This window comes from Sciurus carolinensis, chromosome 4, assembly GCF_902686445.1.
Source record: "Sciurus carolinensis chromosome 4, mSciCar1.2, whole genome shotgun sequence".
Classification (NCBI taxonomy): domain Eukaryota; kingdom Metazoa; phylum Chordata; class Mammalia; order Rodentia; family Sciuridae; genus Sciurus; species Sciurus carolinensis.
The window spans coordinates 43,279,074-43,300,960 of NC_062216.1; the positions used below are offsets into that span (position 1 = coordinate 43,279,074).

A 21,887-nucleotide genomic window follows, 5' to 3' on the forward strand; every position below is an offset into this window, starting at 1 on the left:
AAAACAAAAACAAAAGGAGAGGAGGTTCTCAAATAAATAATAATGGTAATTTTTTTTCTGAATTGGATGCCATGAGTTTTTATATTAAAAGAACTATTGAGGGCCCAGAACAGACATTGAATAAAAGACTTCTATCGAATTGAAATTCTAGTACAGTGGGGACAAAAATAAGATTCTACTAACTGCTCAAGTGAGAAAAACAGGTGTGGAATCAGAATGACATCTGATTTATCGAGAATACCATCAGGAAAGCTGGAAGATAATGGTGCAATGCTTCCAAAATTCTGAGGGAAAAGTTGTTCTATTTTTGATTTCTATTCTGGACAGTTACCCAAAAATGAGGGGAGAAAAAAAGCCATTTTCAAGGCACACAACTAAAAAATTTATTTATGCAATGTGGACCTGGCAGACAGAGAGGGAGGTCCTGAAATGACAGGTCTGTAACAAGCCTCTCCCATGTAGAATGGGAACAACCATTCAAGATGGGAGCGTGAGATGGAGAGCTCTAACTGGAAATTCTAAAATGTTCACATGTATTAACAGTATGTATGTAGTTCTGGAGTTAAGTCCAGAATAAATTAATGATAGGTAAATGGAAGGTATATAAAATTAAGCAAACTAAAAATGAGAACATTATTAATCCTAGGGATAGTAAGATGTATAAGGTAGGAAATATAATAATTGTTAAAACTAGTAACTGATTTAACTAAAATTATTCTCTATGCTGAAAGGATGGGAAACATGAATCTGTATATCTTAGAGACAGGGTCTGGCATCAGAGGGCCAATTCTTATACTGTACGAAGTCAACAGTAATCTAAGAATTAGATAAATAAAGATGTTAGCATAAGTATATTATCTTAAAACATAAAAGTAGATACCCATAGACACTGCTGCTAAAAGATATCAATGTCATTACTTCTGAGGAGCAGGGATGAGGATAGATTGGAAAAAGGAATTTTGAGAAAAAGACTTTAAAACTCTTTGACTTGTAAAACATACACATATAACTTGAATACAATTAAAGTATTATTTTATCCAGTGAAAGTATGTTTTGGACACGAATGGTAGCAGAGGATATGGACTGTGCTCCCATAAAAATATCCTGTAGATCATGTCATTATCAATGCCATAAAAGAAACTCCTACTTTTTTTGTAGTTACATATGATTTCATTGACTACACATACTTGTTGGCATACAAATTCATAAATGTACATATTGGGATATTATAGTCTCAGAAGTAAAATTCTAGGTCAAAATTTTGAGATATTTCCATATTGTCTCCAAAGATATTGCTCCCAAACTTACAGCTTCACTAGCAATGTTTGAGAGGACTGACCGGTCCCACATACTCACTATATGTTACAAAACTATCATTGCATTTGGAAAGTTAAAGTACATATTGTCATTTTAACTTGCATTTATTTAAATTTATTTTTCCAAAAACTGTCTACTCCATTCCAATTTAAGAAATCTATCCTTATTCAGATCCTGTCTCCATTCTCTTATTTTTTATTATTCTATTTTTCATTAGCACTTGTCCCTCTCTTCTTTCAAAAAGTTGGATAAAATTTATCCTCCCCAGAAAATTTTATAATGTTTTTACTTTCTCTGAGCATTGTATAGTCATATGCACATATCACAATTATAGATGTATTTTTATTTTTAAATCATATGCCAAAAATATTGATTGTGATATAAAGAGAATACAATATTTCATAGAATTTAACATGCAACATTGCAGTATAAACTATTATTTCATGAGCTACTAATAAAGTAAAAATGCTATAAATTAAAAGAAAATCAACACAATCCTTTTTTATTTAGAATTTTTATTGTATTTGCTGAATATTATACGATACTTTTTTAACATAATTTGAGAATAAAATACTATGTTTTTAAAAAGTGTTAACTTACTCTATGGCTACAAGAAATATATAAGAACTAATGGATTTTGAAAAATGGTAAATTTCCAGGTGTTATCTTAGTAAGATGCCTACAGAATACCAACATTAGTAAAATGGGCTTCTGTAATTTTGGTTAAATTATTTTAAGCCACTTAAATAATTAGTTCTGTGAAGCAAAACTAATATGCTATTAGGTAATATGTAAACTTTCTGAAATGACTTCTGGTACTAATAACCATAACTCTATAATATAGAAATTATTTTGATATAATTTGTGAGGCTTAATGGGTCTGTGATTTACATTCCTACTATGGTGTTAATGAGATCAATTTTTCATGCATGTATTACTGTAGAGGAAGGTATAAGATCAATGTTGGTTTGGTAGGTTTGGTAACCCACAAAGATTTCCAAAGTTTGGAGGTGAAATTTTCAGAAAAACATTAGACCACAGATATACATAAAAGCAAACTACAATGTTTCGTGATTCAAGGGCAGGTATATTTATTTTAAGATAACACAAGAATGTAAGACAGGTTGCTTTTCCATTGTAATTTATAATAAGGACAATTAATTGGAATTGAAGTTAATGAATTCCTTATTATGAAATGATTCTGAGAAGTACATTAAATCATTTGTCACGTAAATTTTCTGTAAAAAGTATTCATAGTAAAATTTTATGTATAGCTTAATCTTTGCAAAGAATAGTTTATAGAAGGAAATACTGAAAATAACAGCATACAAGTATTTAGTATATCATTTTCAAAGCATTTAAAAATATTTAAATTGGTGTAAACAAAAATCCAGTGAGATATTTTTGCCTCCTATATTACAGATAATGAAGTTCAAGTGAATTTCTGTAATTTACTATTCTCTTTCCACTTAAATTGATTAGGATGTTTTATTTATTCCCATTTTAATACTTTGTTGCAGTCTTGTAAGCAGATATTCATCCACTCACTCTGGCATGACTGTGTATGTAGTACAGTGTTGTCATTGGGAGAATGAAAGCTAATAAACGATATTAAATGGGCTAATTTTATTTTATAATATTTCCCATGTACGCAAGATAATATAACTTAGAGCCGAAGATTAAATTGTATTTTTCCATTATTTTAGATAACAGATAATACTATGAATACTCAGTGGAACGTACAGTAGATAACCTTGAAAGCAGATGTAATTATTATATCATATGGGATTCTTAAAATTATGTATCGGTTTTTTTCTATATTGCTATAATAAATAATATCAGATAAAGTAAAAAGTCTAACAAACACAAAATCAATGCTAAAAGTAATACTTTCTTGGAAATAACATTACTTTTATAAATAAGCTAATGCAGATCAATTTCACATTTAATAACATAAAAAAGTCAGTGTTTTCTATTTTCATATGTAAAAGTAGGATAACAGTTGGAGTGTATGTAACATATTAAATATGTCTTAGGAAGATAAATGAACATATCTTCCACATGCAATATATAAATAAATTAGTTTAAATTCATTGTACTATTTTTGTATAGTATCCTTGTATAAACTAAATGTTTTTAATTAAAGATTTCTATTTAGTACTATCAAATTATTTCTCCATGTTAAAACCTAATCTTGTGATTTTTTTCAGTACAAAGTTTTTATTTTCTCTTTTAAGATATTATTTTGAAATAATGAATTATAGAGTATTACTGGCATCACTTTTGTATGTGGTCCTTTCACAAGAAACAATATTAGCTTCTATTTAAATATACATCAGTCTTCTAATTTGTTAGCTTTATATAATACTCGTTTTAATGCTAGACATAACTAAGAATATGCAATAAATTACAGAGCTGTAAGATATTATTTTACTAGTTTTTTTAATATATATACCACCTGCAATCAGAATCAGCATCAAGTTTTAAACAATAATGACAGTGACTGCTATTACAACTGTACCTGCTTCTAACCGTCAATATATGGCCTTTATTTATTTTTTTTTGAGAAAAAACTACAGTTAAAATTTCTTTACTGTATACATAAAAGAATATCAGACATTCTGTTGGCTTTGGTAAGTGAACAACAAAAACTTTAAACAAGTCAAATAATATATGTTACGTAAGTACTTTTAAAATTAAAAGTACAATGTAAACCATATTATTTGTCAGCTTAATTTCTACTTGTTTTCCAAAATCACTTCAATATAATTAAAAACCTGATAAATAAAAAGGATTTAAAAACAATTCTAAGGGCCCTAACATAAATCTGAAGCAATACTCCTTTTCTGAAAATAAATTCACAGTCCAAAATCAAAGAAAATATGCTGTCCATTTTTAGGTGATCTACATTCTATGAGTCATAAATTATTTTGATATGAGGAAAATTTCTAACAAATAAATAAAAATATTTTAAATACATTATTATATCATCAGTTGAAGTATACATATACTTCTGAAGGGAATGAAAAAGTGCAGAGTTCAGTAAATCAAGGCAAAAGGTCAACTTGATTATATATAACATTTGTAGGAAGATGCATTTCATCTGTTTTATGTTTAAGAATTCAGTTCAAAAAAAATATATTAATTCCATAGCATTTCACCATTCCTTTTCTTCGTGTTCTGATTTCAGACTTGTTTCCACTCTCAGAAATTTTGCTTCTTGCATTTGTCATATAGATAGTAATCCATTAATATTTGCTTTAGGAATATCTACTTAAAAAAACACAATAATACAAAAGCAATATTTATTTAGGATATGACTGCGAGGTGATGGCATTAATAAAAATTCTTATGAAAATAATATGAAACAGTAAGGCACACAAAAACATTCCACATAAAATAGTAAGCAGACTTAATCAAAAAGTTTTAATTTTGAAGTTCAGTGTTTCATTAGAAACTTATCTAATCCTCAGTCTTAGGTCTAGAAAAAGAAAGCAATTTCTAGCTATGGTTTTATGCAGTAATATGTAGAATCAGTAGTGTCAGTGTGATACTATTACAAACTGGTTAGGAATATTATCTATTATGGATGTCTAAGTGGATGGTCCTACTTTTTAAAATAAATGTATTGTTTAAGTTCTCAAAGGTAGTATAAAGTTCCTTAAAATAGAGATTAGGAAAACCTTACTTCTTTGAGTAGCTGGATCACAACAGTTACCACCTAAGACAAGTAAATACTTGCCTCTAAACATTTTAGACCAGTATTTCCCAAAGTGGATTCCAAAAACACTAGGTCTCAAAGCTACTTTGCAAAATGTTGATAACTGCAGTTTCCTTTAAAAGACAAAATGAATAGCAACATATTAAAATCTAATAAATTCTATGGGGAAGTAACCTATTTAACCATTTTTATCATAAACCTTGACTATGCAACTTTAAAAAAAATTTTTTTAGAAAAATATGCAGTGATGTACTCAGGAACCACTTTAGGAAACAACTGCTGCAGACATATATAAATGTTTCAAGCCTGAAGAAAACAGCAAGCAATAAGCATGTGAATATACTTACATTAATTTATAAAAACAAATTTCCATTGTGGAAATCTAATTAATCAGAACTCACAAATTGTATAGCTACAGTTGACTTAAAGAAAAAAGGAAAGATAAACCCTTTGTTTTGGAGATTAGCAACAAGTGTGAGATACTTCTTTGGGTCATTACAAATGGAACAGGCATTTTGAATCTTACTCAATTATTACAATCCATGGTGATAGTATAAAGAATAAATAAGACAGTTTGGACAGCCAGAAAGACCTGAAACTCAAATTCTAGTTTGTCACTTACTAGCAAGTTATCCTGGACAAGTTACATGTGAACTCTTGTTTTTCTCTGGTATTAAATGAGGTATCTATTTGAAAGAATTAAATGATACTACATGTGGAAGAACTCTGAGTAGCACCAGACACCTTAAGTAATTCTAAAAGAATTATCTACTAAGTTGTAGCAGAAGTTCAGAATCATGATCTCAAAAAATAGTAATAAATACTCCTTAGATGCTAATAATCCTAGATTACAAACATACGATTTACATTCATTATGTTGAATCTGCTCAGGTACAAAACTATAAGTTTAACCTAAGAATTTTAAAACACTCTAATGGCCTAAATATACATTATAATTGTATTTCTCTCAGCTATACATATTTTTTTTTTGGTGCTGGGGATCTAAACTAGGGTCTTATATATGCTTATATCCTTTGGCCCTTTATCAGCTATCTTTTAAATGTTATAACAATAAAGTAATAATTCTTCCTTTGTTGTTATTGAACAAATTTAGATAAAAGAGTTAACATACTTATCTGCTATGAAGTTCTTTTTTTAGGCAGGATTTGAAAGTGGGATACTTCTGGACTGTTTTATAGCCCTGTGGAAGAGAGAATCAAAAGTGTTCAAATGTTCATAAAGAAAAATTCAGCCTAATTTAATTTATATGTGGAATCTAAAAATGTTAAACTTATATAAGTACAGTAGAATGGTGGTTAGCAGGTGCTGATAAGGCTGGAAGATATGAAAAGAAGTTGCCCAAAGGGTACAAAGTTCCACTTAGGAAGAATGAGTTTTTAAGATAAATTGCACAGAAAGGTGACCACTATTAATAATTATGTATTGTATATTTCAAAATTGCTGAAAAATACATTTAAAACTGTTCTCACTACAAAACAGTAAATATGTGAGGTGAAAGATGTATTAACTTAATATAATTATCCACAATGTATTCATATTAAACATCACATTGTACCCCCATAAATATATACATTTAGTATTGGTCAATTAAAAATAAATTAAATGAGGGGTGGGGAGGGAGTGGTGGAAGGAAAGATAATAGAATGAGATAAACATCATTACCTTATGTACATGTATGAATACATAAATGGTATGATTCTACTTCATGTACAACCAGAGAAACGATAGTTGTACTCCATTTGTGTACAATGAATCAAAATCAAAATAAAATTAAATTAAATTAAAAAAAAACTAAAAAAAATTGAGCAAATACAAATAAAATGCAAAGATAATCACAGGAATATAATATATACACAAAAATTAAAAAATAACACCTAAGAAATAGTGTCAAAGATTTATAACATAGTTTATATTTAATGTGGGTTTTCTGCCTAACTTTTTTGCAGGAAAATTAGAGATTTTCAACGTATGTCTTTACAGTATTTGTGGCATAAACTGAAATATTAAAAACTAACCACTAGGTGGCAGTTAAGTACACAGCATGTTTACCAAGACAGCTGAGTTTTAAGGTCATTCATTACATAATCTAAGACAAAATAAAACATAATCTAAAATGAATCTTGATTGTTTCTCTACAATGAATCTTGATTGTTTCTATTTAAAATGTATAACACTTAGGGATATCCTTGCTAAAGATATAAGACTGAATATATTAGTTGTTAATTTTAATAGAAAAAAATTTTTGTTTTCCATTTGTGGTACATCCATAAATATGTTGGATGTATATACATTTATTGGGTCATGCTATATTTCACATTTTAAAGCATGGTTCTTAGAAAAACAATCACTGACTAGCAATTACTTTTTAGTATGTAAGTATGAAAAAATAATTGAACAGATAAAAATCATTTTAAATTTATTTTCATATAAACAGAAATTAATATGTAGTGACTTAAAAGCCTTAAGATACCTAGAGGAACTGTTTCTCATATAAAAGGAGAAGTGGAGGTATACTTGTATATTAATAATAACAAGTCTAAAAAGTCAATGTACAATTTTTCAAAAAATTTTGGCAATACTTCATCCCAAATAAAGACATTAAACTAACTGCATATAAAAATAAATTATTAGACAATTACTGAAAAAGAATCAACTTTTATGAGCTAAAATTGTTTTTGCATAAGTATAGAAGGCCTGTGATTCTTCTTTGCAAAGAAAGCATTTCATGCTTAAATTGTTAAATATGTAAATTGTTCCTGAACTTATTATTTTTTTCCCTTGGATTTTAAAAAGAATATCAATAGGCTTGAAATCTGTAGGTTTACCCGGAATCCTCTATGAAGTCTGTCTTTCATAATCCCAATAAATTCTTTATAACTTAATTGATCATCTTTGTCAACATCAAAAATCTTGAAGACGGTATTCACTAAATGTGGTGAAAGTTTGAGTCCAGTAGCTACGTAGACAGCACGTTTAAATTCATCTAGAAAAGTGTCACAAAAAATGAAAAAGAATAGACCATTAACATTATTTTTTGTATGTGTTAATTACTGGAAAGGTTGTAAAAGAAGTTGTTTTTAAAACATAGGTCATGGTCTTGCATAACATGGGACTTTTCATTAACCATGTTGTCTTTTAGGAAACAAGAAGATATTTTATGGTTTTACTGAAAAGAGCAAGAAGCAGTTGTATTTTAGGTTAATAATGTATTCATAATTAATGTATGTTTAATAAGTATCAGTGACAGATCCTTTTAAGTTCTGAGAAGAGAGTTCAGATAGGCAATGAGACACTTCCCAAATAACCATTACATAGGGTCACACAAAAAGTACCAACAAAGTGCAATGAGAATTTGAAATGAGTGAGTACTTCTGTCTACAGTGTGGAGTAGGGAGGGGAAGAGAAGAGCAGTGATTTGGGAAGGCTATGATTTTATATTTGAACTCAGCCCTCAAGGGTGGATTTCAGTTTTTAGGGATAGAGAATGGCAGATGAGATGATGTGAATGAAAAAAGGCACGGGTGCAGATGGGAGAAGCATAAAACATATTCAGAAAATAATGAACAGTCTGGTTTGGGCAAGCACAGGGAACATGAAGCATCTGAAGCAACTCTGCACAGATTGTAAGGTGAAGAACCTGTACATTCTCCAACAGGAGATTTGGAAACTGAAGAGTTTTTTTTATAACTGTTGTATCATAGAAAGGTTAATTGGGGTTTTAGAAAGATTCTTCTTTGAGTTGTCTAGGAAACATCAGAAAGCAAGTAGCTAGTGGCAGGAATGCCACACAGGTGGCTCATACAACAGTTCTTTTAAGAAGTAAACTCCCAAATTAAGATGCTACTAGTAGCAAAAGGTAAGAAAGAAACAGATATGTTCCTAGCTCTTACAAAAGCAATACAATTTTTTCCCATTTCCTTAGTAATAAAAAGAGCAACTTTCTACTCTGAAGCAAGTAAACCAATAATGATTTATATAAAAAGATCATGGTAGTAAAGGCTGATCTTTGAAAGCATGGCTTCCCAAAGTTTTGGTTTTAAAAAACACTAAATTAGGCTGAGATGATGTGAACATCACAAACATATCAATTTCTTTGAATGTTGTAGACTAGAAAAAGGTCGAAATACAATTTTCTCAGGTTTCTCTTAGTCAATGAATAAATGAATGAGGCCTTATAATGGATCTATGGATGCTGGTTTTGTTTGATGCTGGGGTCAAAACCAAGTCTTTACCGATCCATACCCTAAACCCCTCTATGTTTTTGGGAGAGATGATTATCATCATCACTTAAGAAGTTCAGTTTGGCTTCTCCCTGGACTTGAGCAGTAAAAAAACCCAAGACTGCCCTCTGAGATTTAATAAACTTGTGAATTAACACAGATTATGGCAGACATTACAGTAAAATCATCTTTAAAAATTTTTTTTTTTAGTTGTTGATGGACCTTTATTTTATGTTTATTTATATGCAGTGCTGAGAATCAAACCCATGGTTGGTTTCACACTTGCTAGGCACGCACTCTATCACTGAACTACAACCCCAGTAAAATCCTCTTAAAAGATATAAACAGAAAGTTCTCCTATGGCAAAAACTTTATAAAAAGGACAGACATGTCTTTGAGGGGAGGGAAGGTGATGATCGTTGTCACAGAATTCTAGTAAAAGAAATTGGCTTCTTAGCCAAACAACAGTGTTGGAACAAGTGAACTGGTCCTGAGGACTACAGCATTCTGAATTCTACTTTAGTTGTATTTCTGTGTAAATGAAGCAAAAAGTTAGTTAATGTAAATTCATGGTTAAGAGGTGGCTCTGCTGATAAATTTCTGGTATTTGAGTCAGCAGGTATTAAATCAGTAAAATAAATACCATTCTGTAAGAATGTCTGGAACATGGCCAGCTGGTTCTTCTATAGATAGACACATGTCCTTCAATGTTATCAAGTGGTCACAAGGCTTCTTCTTCTTTGAATATTTTTAGAAACATTGTTTTCCCATAATATGAAATTGAGGACAAAAAGAAATTCAATAAAAAATTTAGTTCATTTACCCTAAACTTGCTTCATTTTCTTTTAAGTGTCATAGCTACTTTTCACTGAAAGTATAAATCAGACTTTCAGGCAATGAAATGATGGGTGACACCATATATCTAGTTGACTTATTGCCAAAGACTCTAGGAACAATTTAGGATTATTTTTTGCTTTAGATGTTTAAAGGGTAATTACTTACCTTGTCCTATAGAGCGACTTGCAAAGTTATACATATTAAGGGCTATTGCAAAGTCTTCTAAGTTGTTCAGAAACTGGAAAAATGATCTGAATTCATCAAATGTGATGCCCTATTTTGAAAAATAGATGTAAATGCAATTAGCAGTGTCAAATTTATTAAAATAACTATCTACACTTAATATAAGTAAACAAATTTATCTGTAGTAATCTGCAGTATATCTTGGAAGTAAACATTTCCAGAGCACGTTAGAACTTTTTTTTCCAAATGGAATTTAAGATTCATTCAGACTTATTTGCACTGGGTAGTGTTGTTACCATTACAATATGTTTTTAAACACTGTCATACGAGCACAAAGCTCTAAACAATGCTACAATAAAAAATGAATTAAAAAGTTTTTATTTTTAAGGCTCAATTTTTTAACCCTGAAAATATGGTAATTAAGAAACATAAAGGACAATTTCCTTTGCATATGCACTCCCTTAAATATGATTCAGCATTCAATCATTAATGTCTTTAGAATGATTATGCAAAACCAAAATGCTGACCAAGCATCAACAGTAGTCTATTTGAACTTGTTCCTGTCATGATAACGCTACCAGGACAGCAGGAGGAAGTCAATGACTGTGTTGGCAGGCCCAACACAGGCCTCAGGGTAGGACTGTGTAAAAGACTAGTGATAAGAGGGGCTTCTTCCGGAATGTAGTACAATTGCTACCACTGATATTACAGCAAATAAATAGAAAGGTTATTAGAAATAAGTACAAGGTATCTCAGAGTGTACAAATTTGGACAGGAGCTGAATTTTAGTTAATGTGTTCTCAACAAAATTAATACAAATGAGAAAAAAGCAGAGGCAAAAGCTTAGGCTTAACAAATTCTGATTTTAATATGGGGATAAAAGATAAAGGGATACCAAAGAGACAGTGCTGGAAAGCTAGAGAAAGAACCAGGAGTCTATTTAAATGTAGTAGCTAACTACTAATTAATGATTTATTACCAAAATACCCAATTTTTGGTATTTATACATTATTCCCACTTCAATTATAACCCCTCTTTTATTTGCAACATGAAAATCCTCATTATGTTTTCATACTTTTGTCTTTTTCTTGCATTCATTTATGGTCACTCCAATACTGGATCCTACTTTGTGACCTGATCCCACCTACCATGTCTTCTAGAGAGGGCAGTTAGAATCAGTTAGGAAGACTGCACCAGAGGGAAACATCTTGATGAGGAGAACTTGCTGCCAGGGAAAATGATCACTGCTTTGGTTCTGTCCTAGTTTACAATGCAACCAGCCACCACAGCAACAGTCTCTGTCTCCAGATGACAAATTACAAGTAAAAAAACCAGAAAGATGGGATATTTTTAAGCAAAAGGGTAATGAAAATATCAATACTTTTTTGTGGGGGCGGGGGTACTAGGGATTGAACCCAGGGGGACTTTACCATTGAGCTGCACCCCTGGCCTTTTTTATTTTGAGACAGGGTCTCACTAAGTTGCTTAAGGCCTAGCTGAACTGCTGAGGTTGGCCTTGAACTTGTGATTCTTCTCAGTCTCCTAAGTTAAAAATATCACTGAGGAGAATGAATTTAAGAAACAAGTCAAAGAATGACAGGCTACAATTTTTAACATCTGAATCTTTAGATTTTTCAAAATATGATTCTCACAGTTTGGAAATACAGATCAAATTTAAAACCACACAATAATTCTCTTGTATAGATTAAGCACTTTGTGTTTGAAAATATGAAACTATAAAATAAAAAGTGGGGCATTTATTTTTAAGGAGATAATTTGAAAAAAATCATCTTTAACAGCAGTGAGAGACACATAGCTTGGATGAGAGGCAGAGAGAAGAGATGTGGCCTATTTATGCCATCCTACCACTATCCCCTGAATAGAATGTATATATGAACTATTAGAGGTAAGATGAAAAGAAGTGGTTTACAAGCTAACAAAAATAAAACAATGATAAAGACTTAAAAACTGCTGTTTCTCCTGAGTCTGCCATATTGGCCATTTGGCCCTAGGCTTCACTCTCTTCCTTAGGAGCCCCAGGTTCCTCTGCTGTGCAGGGGCTGAAGAACACTAGGGAGGAGAACTGGCTCCTGAACACCTGGAAATGGTTCAAAAAACTGGAGAGACACTGCCCTGAATGAAAACAGGGAGCTTAAAGCAGAAAGCTTCCAGAGGCCTAATACAGAGGGCGATCCAAGATGGCGGACTAGAGGGTGATTGCATCTCCAGTCGCTCCAGAACCCAGGATTCAAGAAGGGGAGGCACTGATAGACTTGGACTAAAATAGAGCCATGGGGTGAGTCGGGATGAGTCTCCCCCACTGGGTGAAGCTTGGCCTGGGTGGCCTGGATAGGGGTGGCTTATCAGAGCAGGGCAGGGCAGCTAGAGTCTTCCCCAGGTAGCCCTGCTCCCTCCGGCGGTGGGCTCCTCCCACACGGTCAGCTTCTCGGAGCAGGACCCCCAGTGAGAGCCTTTCTGCACAGAACCAGCTCCAAGTCCTGGAGCCAGCGGCGAGCTCCAGCAGACAGCTTCAGGGACCAGGACAGGGCAGCCAGGGACTTCCCCAAGCAGCCCTGCTCCCTCTGGTGGCAGGTTCCTTTCATGGCCAGCTTCTCGGAGCAGACCGCCCAGTGAGAGCCTTTCCGCACAGAGCCACCTCCAAGCCCTGGAACAAGTAGCGGGCTAGGGGCAGCTTTCTTCAGAAGCACTGCATTATCAAGTTCCTCCAAGATTTCAGGCTACTGAAGGCTGGATACACTGGATACACTGGAAATCTACAGGGACACTATAAGCCAATAGAGGAAATCTACAATATCTCAGTCCCACTGACATCTGACCAATATGAGAAAACAAGGGAAGAAAATGTCCCAAACAAACCTAGATACTATATCAATAAAACCCAATGACAGCACAGCAGAAGAAATGTCAGAAAGGGAGTTCAGAATGTACATAATTAAAACAATCAGGGAAGCAAATGAGGAGATGAAAGAGCAAATGCAGGCATTGAAGGAGGAGATGAAAGAGCAAATGCAGGCATTAAATGATTGTACCAATCAACAGTTAAAAGAGCAAATTTGGGAAGCAAGAGATCATTTCGATAAAGAGTTAGAGATACTGAAAAAACAAACAAACAAACAAACAGAAATCCTTGAATGAAGGAAACAATAAACCAAGTTAAAAACTCCATAGAAAGCATAACCAATAGGATAGAACACCTGGAAGACAGAACTTCAGACATTGAAGAAAAAATATTTAATCTTGAAAACAAAGTTGACCAAACAGAGAAGATGGTAAGAAATCATGAACAGAATCTACAAGAATTATGGGATATCATGAAAAAGCCAAATTTAAGAATTATTGGGATTGAGGAAGGCTTAGAGAAACAAACCAAAGGAATGAAAAATCTATTCAATGAAATAATATCAGAAAGTTTCCCAAATCTGAAGAATGAAATGGAAAATCAAGTACAAGAGGCTTATAGGACTCCAAATATACAAAATTACAACAGACCCACACCAAGGCACATTATTATGAAAATACCTAACATACAAAATAAAGACAGAATTTTAAAGGCTGTGAGAGAAAAGAATCAAATTACATTCAGGGGGAAACCAATAAGAATATCAGCAGATTTTTCAATCCAGACCCTAAAAGCTAGAAGGGCCTGGAACAACATTTACCAAGCCCTGAAAGAAAACGGATGCAACCAAGAATCTTATACCCAGCAAAATTTATTTTCAGATTTGACGATGAAATAAGATCCTTCCATGATAAACAAAAGCTAAAGGAATTTACAAAAAGAAAGCTGGCATTACAGAACATTCTCAGCAAAATATTCCATGAGGAAGAGATGAAAAACAACAATGCAAATCAGCAATGAGAGGAACTAGCCTAAAGGAATAGCCAAATAAAGGAGAAACCAAATCATGTCAAAGAAACAAAAACGAGTCAAATGACTGGGAATACAAATCATATCACAATAATAACCCTGAATGTTAATGGCCTGAACTCATCAATCAAAAGACATAGACTGGCAGATTGGATTAAGAAAAAGAAAATCCAACCATATGCTGCCTGCAAGAGACTCATCTCATAGAAAGAGATACCCATAGACTAAAGGTGAAAGGATGGGAAAAAACATACCATGCACATGGACACAGCAAAAAAGCTGGAAGAAACAACATGTATCCCATTTGTTTACAATAAAAAAAAAGATTAAAAAAAAAAAGACTTAAAAACTCAAACATCAAAAATATATCCACTGAAAGTACAGACATAAATCCAAATATCTAAATATCTGTGGTCAGTTGTCCATAGGGTACTCACACCATTTATTGGGGAAGGAACTATCTTTTTGACATATTTACTGAGATAACTAGATATTCATGTGCAAAATTCAAACCCTTACTTCACACCATTTTATACAAATTAACTCAAAGTTGAACAAAGACCAAAATTTAATAACCAAAATTAAAATTTATCCAGAACAAAACAAAACAACACACACACACAAACAAAAAACAAACCCAGAGGCAAACTTGTATAACCAATCAACTGGCAATGATTTTCTCAAATATGACACTAAGAGCACAAGAAACAAAAGAAAAAAACAGATAACCTGGACTTCATCAAAATTGAAAATTTGTGAGGATCAAAGGGCACTATCAAGAAAGTGAAAAAACAACCTACCACAGAATGGGAGAAAAAAGTGTCAAATCTTATATCTGATAAGGAACTAGGATACAGAATATATAGAGTACTCTCACAAATCAACAACAAAAAGATGACCCAATTAAATAAATAGGCAAAGGACTTGAACAGACATTTCTTCAAAAGAGATATAAACATGGTCAACAAACACATGAAAAAATGTTGGGGAAATGCAAATCAAAACCACAGTGAGACACCACTTCGTATGCGCTGGAATGATTAAACCAAACAGAGACAGTTAACAAGTGGTGATGAGGATGGATAGAAATTAGGAATCTTACACTTTGCTAATGGGATTATAAAAACTGTATAGTTGCTTTGGAAAACAGTTTGACAGTGCCTTAAAATGTTAAAACATAAAGTTGCCAAGCCTAGCTCTTTACTCCAAAGTATATTCTCAATTCTTTTGAAAACTGAAAACATGTTCACATAAAAGTTGTACACAGGTTCCTAAGAGCCAAAACTGAAGACAACTCAAAAGTTCAATAATTGAGGGACAGCAAAATGTAGTATATTCATACAACTGAGTATTATTTGGCAGTAGGAAAGAACAAAGTGCTGATACTTACTACAATAGAGATGAACCCTGAAGAAGTTATACTAAGTAAAAGAAATCAGACACAAAAGGCCACACATTGTTAAGATTCCACTAAGATGAAGTAGCTATATTAGACAAATCCATGAAAGAAAGAAGATTGGTAGTTGCCAGGGTCTGAGAGGTAGGGGAATGGGCAATCACTGCTTAATGGGTATAGGATTTCTGTTAGGAATGATAAAAAATTTCTGGAAGTAGACAGTAGTGGTGATTGCACAATAATGTGAAAGCATTTAATGCCACTCAATTTTATACTTTAAAATGGTTAAGATGGAAATTTTATGCTATGTGAATATTTTATAATAATTACATAATTTATTGAAAAATGTTACTCAGGATGTAAATATATAGGTGTGTTTGGCTTGAACAGCAGTAATTCATAAGTGGAAAAAGCTGAGATAATAAGATATATAGTTCAATAAAGATTGCTAGTATTACACTAGTTGTTCAGATTGATAATGTGCTTGGTCCATAGTCTGATAATAGCTGCCAAAAATGGCTATGCCCAGTGTGTGTACTTTTTATCTCTAACCTGATTGAAGTACATAAGGCTGAAATAACTGTTAAAAGTATACAAGAAGAAGGGGGAATGACCTCATGAACAATGGCCAAATAGGGCACTTTAAGAATCAGTCCCTCCACAGAAACAATTATGAGCCTGGAAAGACTGACAGAATCAAAAAAAAATTTTTCTGAACCCTATAATCAAATCCAAATTTACAGCAAACTAATGACTAATGAAGAAACAGGTGGGTAAACTTCACTGATAAAATGTTGGGGTACTTTTATCTATTCAATTATTATTCATTATTTTGGGCTGCATAAGTGGCTTTGGGTATGGTGGCTGGCATTCCTAACATGGTCTACTGGTGTCAGGAGATGCACATGGACCTTGTTTTTAAAATACTGTGGTATGTGATTCAACCTGTCTCATAGTTCCCTGAGAGACCAGAAAATAGATTGACTTTTCTTTTGCTCTCTCCCCCTTGGAATGGGGCAACATCCCTGGTCAAGGGATTTAAACACACAGACACACACACATACTCCAAACCTACCTGGATCAAGGGATAAAAAATGGGACAAATAGCAGAAAAAAATTCAAAAGCTTAGAAAGGAGGAGACAAGTAAGAATGGTTATTTGAGCAATGAAAGCTCAAAGGGCCATTGCACCATTGTATAATTCTAAGAAATAGGCATACAATGCATATATGCATGCTTAGAAAAGACAAGAGGAGCTTAGGCTATGGCCTCTGGTAGGACAGTATGCACTCCATGATAGGTGAAGGCTAATAAGTAAGAGTTTCAGGAAGTCTTGCTCAGTGATCGGATGCTCCATCTCAGAGTTAAGTTGCAAAGAGTAAGAGAGCACACTATTGTTTTTCTTTTTGGGTGTAGGCATATAAAGAAATCTCTGACAGTTCACTGGCTGACCACTAAGATAACAAAGCAGAAACTCCAGTAACTAAATACTACAAAGGATCTATATTCCTTTACAAAAGAGTTTGAAAAAGTCACTAAAGAAATGGATGGTTGCATGGGGAGACTCTCATTTCCAGAGTTACCATATCATAATAGTCAAAATGTTCAGATTTTAGCAAAAAAAATTACAAGGCATGCAAAGAATAAGGAAAATATCACACATTTGCAGAAAAAAAATCAGCAGAAACCATTCCTGAAGAATCCCAGATAGTGGACTGACTAAACAAAGACTTCAAATCAACTGTCTTAAAGGAATTAAAGGAAACCATAAATAATTTTTTAAAAACCCTGGAAAAATGATATATGAATAAAACAAGAATATCAATAAAGAGACAGAAATTATAAAAAAGGAACCAAACAAAAATTCTGGAGATTAAAATCATTAATAGCTGAAATGAAAAACCTCACGACAGAGGTTCAAGAACAGATTTGAGAGGACAAAAGAAAGGATCAGAGAAGCTGAGGAATGACAACTGAAATTATTCAGTCTGAGAAGAAAGGAAAAAGAATGAAGAAGAGTGAACAGATGGGGCATCATCAAGAGTACCAACATATGCTTTATGAGACTTAAAGAAGGAACAGAGAGAGAGATGAGCAGAAAGATATTTGAAAAAATGACTGAAAACTTTCTAAATCTGATGAATGACCTAAGACATCCAAGATGTTTAAGTAGAATAAACTCAGAGTCCCACATCAAGACAAATTATTATCAAGCTACTGAAAGCCAAAGACAGACAATCTTGCAGGCAGCAAGAGAGAAATGATTCCTGAGTAGAAGTGATCCTAAATAAGAATACAGCTGACTTCTCATCAAAATCGTGGAGGTCAGATGTGAGTGGAATGATGCAGTTCAAATGCTGAAAGAAAAAAGTCTGCCAACCACGAATTCTATACTGGCAAAACAACCCTTCCAAAATAAAAAGAAATGAAGATATTCCTAGATAAACAAAAGCTAAGAGAGTTTATTACTAGCAGGCTTGTGCTACCAAAAAATATAGAAATAGAGAATTCCTTGATGCTGAAAAGAAAGGAAACTAGTTAGTAAATTATACCCATATTAAGAAATAAAGACTCTGGTTAAAGTAAAGGTAACTACATGGAGTATTGTTTCACATCTACTAGGATGACTAAATTACCAAAATAGCATATGGAAAATAACATATCACCCAGCAATTCCACTTGGAGGTATATACACAAAAGAATAGAAAAATGGTATTCAAACAAATACATGTACATGAATATACTTGGCAGCACTATTCAAATAGCCAAAAGGTAAAAAGAGCCCAAATGTCTGTGGATGGATGAATGAAAAAAAAAGAGCTCAAATGTCTGTGGATGAATGAATGAAAAATCAAATTGCAGTACATACATACAATGGATTATTGTTCAGTTACTGTGAGGAATGAAGTACTGATACAAGCTACAATATGGATGCATCTCAAAAATATGAAAGAATTTGAAAGTTTACGTGTTGTATGATTCCATTTATGAAATACGTAGAATAGTCAAATTCACAGAGAAAGCAGCATGATGGCTGTCAGGTACTAGAGAGAAAAGAATGAGGAGGAACTGCTTAATAGTTACAGGGTTTACTTTTGGTGTAATGACAATGTTTTGTAAGGAGACTAGGAGTTTCCATTAATTGAACAGGAAATGTGATAAATGGAACAAATTTTGTAAACTTGGAGCCTAAGGTATCTACTGGATCTCCAAGTGGAGAGGCTGAGTAGGCTGTATGTAAAAGGTTGAAGCAGGAAACATAACCTAAGTTCTATACACTAATGACGACTATCAGCATCCCTGATTGTACCCCTGAAAACTAGATTCACATATTCAACTGTCTGCTTATTATCCATACTTAGATATCTAGCAGGAATATCAAAGTTAACTTGTTCCTAATAAAACTCTTGATTCTGTCCAAATCCTAAATCTATAGTAGTCTTACTATAGATTTTCTTAGGTCAGAAAATGGTACCATTGTTTCATCTTGATTTCTTTTTTACTTCACATTGAGGTATAATCCATAAACAAGTTCTATCAGTTCTGTTTTCAACAATCCAATACCTGACCCTTTTCCCTACTTTTATCTTGGTCCAAGTCATACTTATCATGTACCTGGACTCTTATAAAAGCATCTTAACTTGTCTCTTTCAAAGCTGGGCCAACTGAAGTTTAGCTTGTAATGTAGCAGCCAAGATGATTTTTTGAAACATCAATCAGATTATATGTGGTACATGAATCAGATTATATCTTAATATTAAAGTAGACAGTCAATACTTATTGAATAAATACTTGAATGAATAAACTCTAAAGCAAGGTTGGCAAACTTATTCAGTAAACGGCATGAGAATATTTCCATTTTTGCTGCTATATATGGTCTCTGTTGTTACTATTCATCATTATAGTACAAAAGCAGTCACAGACAATACATTAAATGAATGAACAAGACTGTCCCAATAAGATTTTATTTACAAAAGTGGGAGATAGGGTAGTTTAAATGATTCCTGCTTTAAAATTTAAATACTATAACACTATCAGTATCATTATTAGAATAAAATATATCACTATTAGATATCACTGATATAAAACATATCAATATTAGAATAAAATATACATTTTTACCTTGGTTTATAGGGTCTTATAAGACCTGACCATAACTATCTCTTCCTCCTTATCATTACTACTCTATTATTTATTTCAGGAAATGCCTTTTGGCATTTTCTCAAACTAAGCTTTTCCCCTCCCCAGGCTTCTGGTGTTTGCTCTGCCAGAAATGCTCTTTATCCAGATCTTTGATCTGGATCATTCCTCACAGGTTCTCTTCAGAAGAGTTCACCCTGATAGTCTGCCTTTTTTTCCATTCACCATGATTTTTTCATAACATTTATCAGTATCTGCAAGTATAATATTTATTTTTTGTTTATTTCATCTCTGTATTTCTATGAAACAATTTTATTTATCTTGTCATTTTATCCTTAATGCTTAACGTAAGGACTCATAAATAGATAAGTATTTACTTAATAAATATCTGCTAGATAAATGAATGGAAATAAAAATATCTTACACATATGAAATGCTAGTCCAAGACTTCCCCACCCCTCCCCCCATTGGAGAGAAAAGAAGTAAGGAAAGACCTGAGTAGGGTATGGTATATAAACATCACCGACCTGCAAGGGTGTTTTCAGAATTAATGTGGTAATGCAGAAAAGAAATGTTTGTTTCAATTAATGTTGGTGCAAAATTTTTTATTTCTACTGTAATGATTTGTAGTGTTTAAGATACTTCTATCAACAAGAAGGTTTTAGAAGCTGATGTAAGATTATTTAACAAGACTTTTCATTTCGAAATAATTTTAGATGTGGAATTAACTGTGAAAACAGTACAAGGAGTTTCTATAAACTTGTCATTCCTGAAATTTGACCTTCTGAATTTATAGATTTTGATATTTCCATTTAATAAAAGAAGAAAAGGAAAAACGATTCAAGGCTCTAAACAATACAGTAGTAGCTTGAGTAGTACAGTTTCTAATATTTATTTTTAGGGAATTATGTATGAGTTGGAAAAATTCAGCTTAACAGGTAAAACAGATAAGAGTTCCCTGATTAAAAGGCAATGCAAACTAATGGTCAAATGCATCAAGTCCTTTTTTTCTCATTCCTCTGGGGACCTAGAGAATTGTTAACATTGTCACAGTGTATCCATTCTAAACAAAGTCAAACATTTGCAAGTTTTTCTTGGAAAGATTAACCTGATCCTTCTATAAACACAAATAGAGGCAATATGTCCAAAACATCCCATGCTTAAAAGGGTACTTGTGACACCAGTTCTATTTGGTTGCAATGATGCATTCAAATACCACTAGATAATGCAACTGCTCAGTAGTGCTGACAACACATTTGTTACTAAACAAATAGACAACCAGTTGTCTCAGGTTCTTAAGCATTCAGGCCATCCAAACTCTTTGAAAAACCTCACTTCAACTGCTGATAAGATCACTCACTCATCAATGGCGGTCTTCAAATGACCTTTTATTAAGGGTGTTACAGAAATGAATGGAGTGTGAGATAAATGATGTCAATATAAACTGTTTTGAAGTGATGGTCATGTACTAGTCAAAGCACACAACTCAGCAGAATTCTCTTGAAAAATACTATTCTTAATTTGAATAAAACAACTGCTAATAACCTTAAAGGTTTTTAGCATACCTAAAATAAAATATACAGATATTTTCCTGGAATTTAAATTTTTTTTAAATTTGGAGAGAACACTTGGGGCACAAGAGAATAAAATCTATCCAAAATATCTTTGATTTACAGAGGAGAAAGAAAACTAACAAAAGAGGTATTTTATAGACCAAGTAATTGGAAGATAATGTATATAACAAAATAAATACAGCAGATTAGATACCTTTTCTTCAGGTATACTGTAACGCACATTTTCCAAAAATACTGATGTATTTTCCACATTTGTATATCGTAGAAGAATATGAGCAAAATCTTCTTCACTGATGGTATTCATTCCATTAGAGTAGGAAAGGAATTCTATTTCTAGAACTTCTGTTTGAAGGTTATCCATGAATCTATGATAAAGTACAATGAAAATGAATAAGAACAATGATCAAAAACTCACTGTCCTAGAAAAAATTATTTTTTCTATTATTATTCGGAAATAAGTTAATTAAATGATGACTCAAAGCTTTATGAAAATTCTCTCCATAAATGGGAAAGAAAAGAGGACAAGTTATAAGAGATTTTATCACTCAATGACTGTGACACCTGGGGAATATAACCTCTCAGGGCTTAAG

General features: G+C 32.6%; 1 protein-coding gene across 1 annotated transcript in view; it reads right to left on the reverse strand.

The window, feature by feature from the left end:
• Positions 1-1,840: 1,840 nt before the first annotated feature.
• The window catches only part of Micu3 (mitochondrial calcium uptake family member 3), a 107,994-nt gene continuing 87,947 nt past the window's right edge, over positions 1,841-21,887 (reverse strand). Inside the window, 5 exon segments of the mRNA XM_047549164.1 lie at positions 1,841-4,587; positions 6,171-6,239; positions 7,885-8,042; positions 10,282-10,390; positions 21,491-21,662. Of these exon segments, the coding sequence (XP_047405120.1) occupies positions 6,171-6,239; positions 7,885-8,042; positions 10,282-10,390; positions 21,491-21,662 (508 nt within the window). The 3' untranslated portion in view covers positions 1,841-4,587.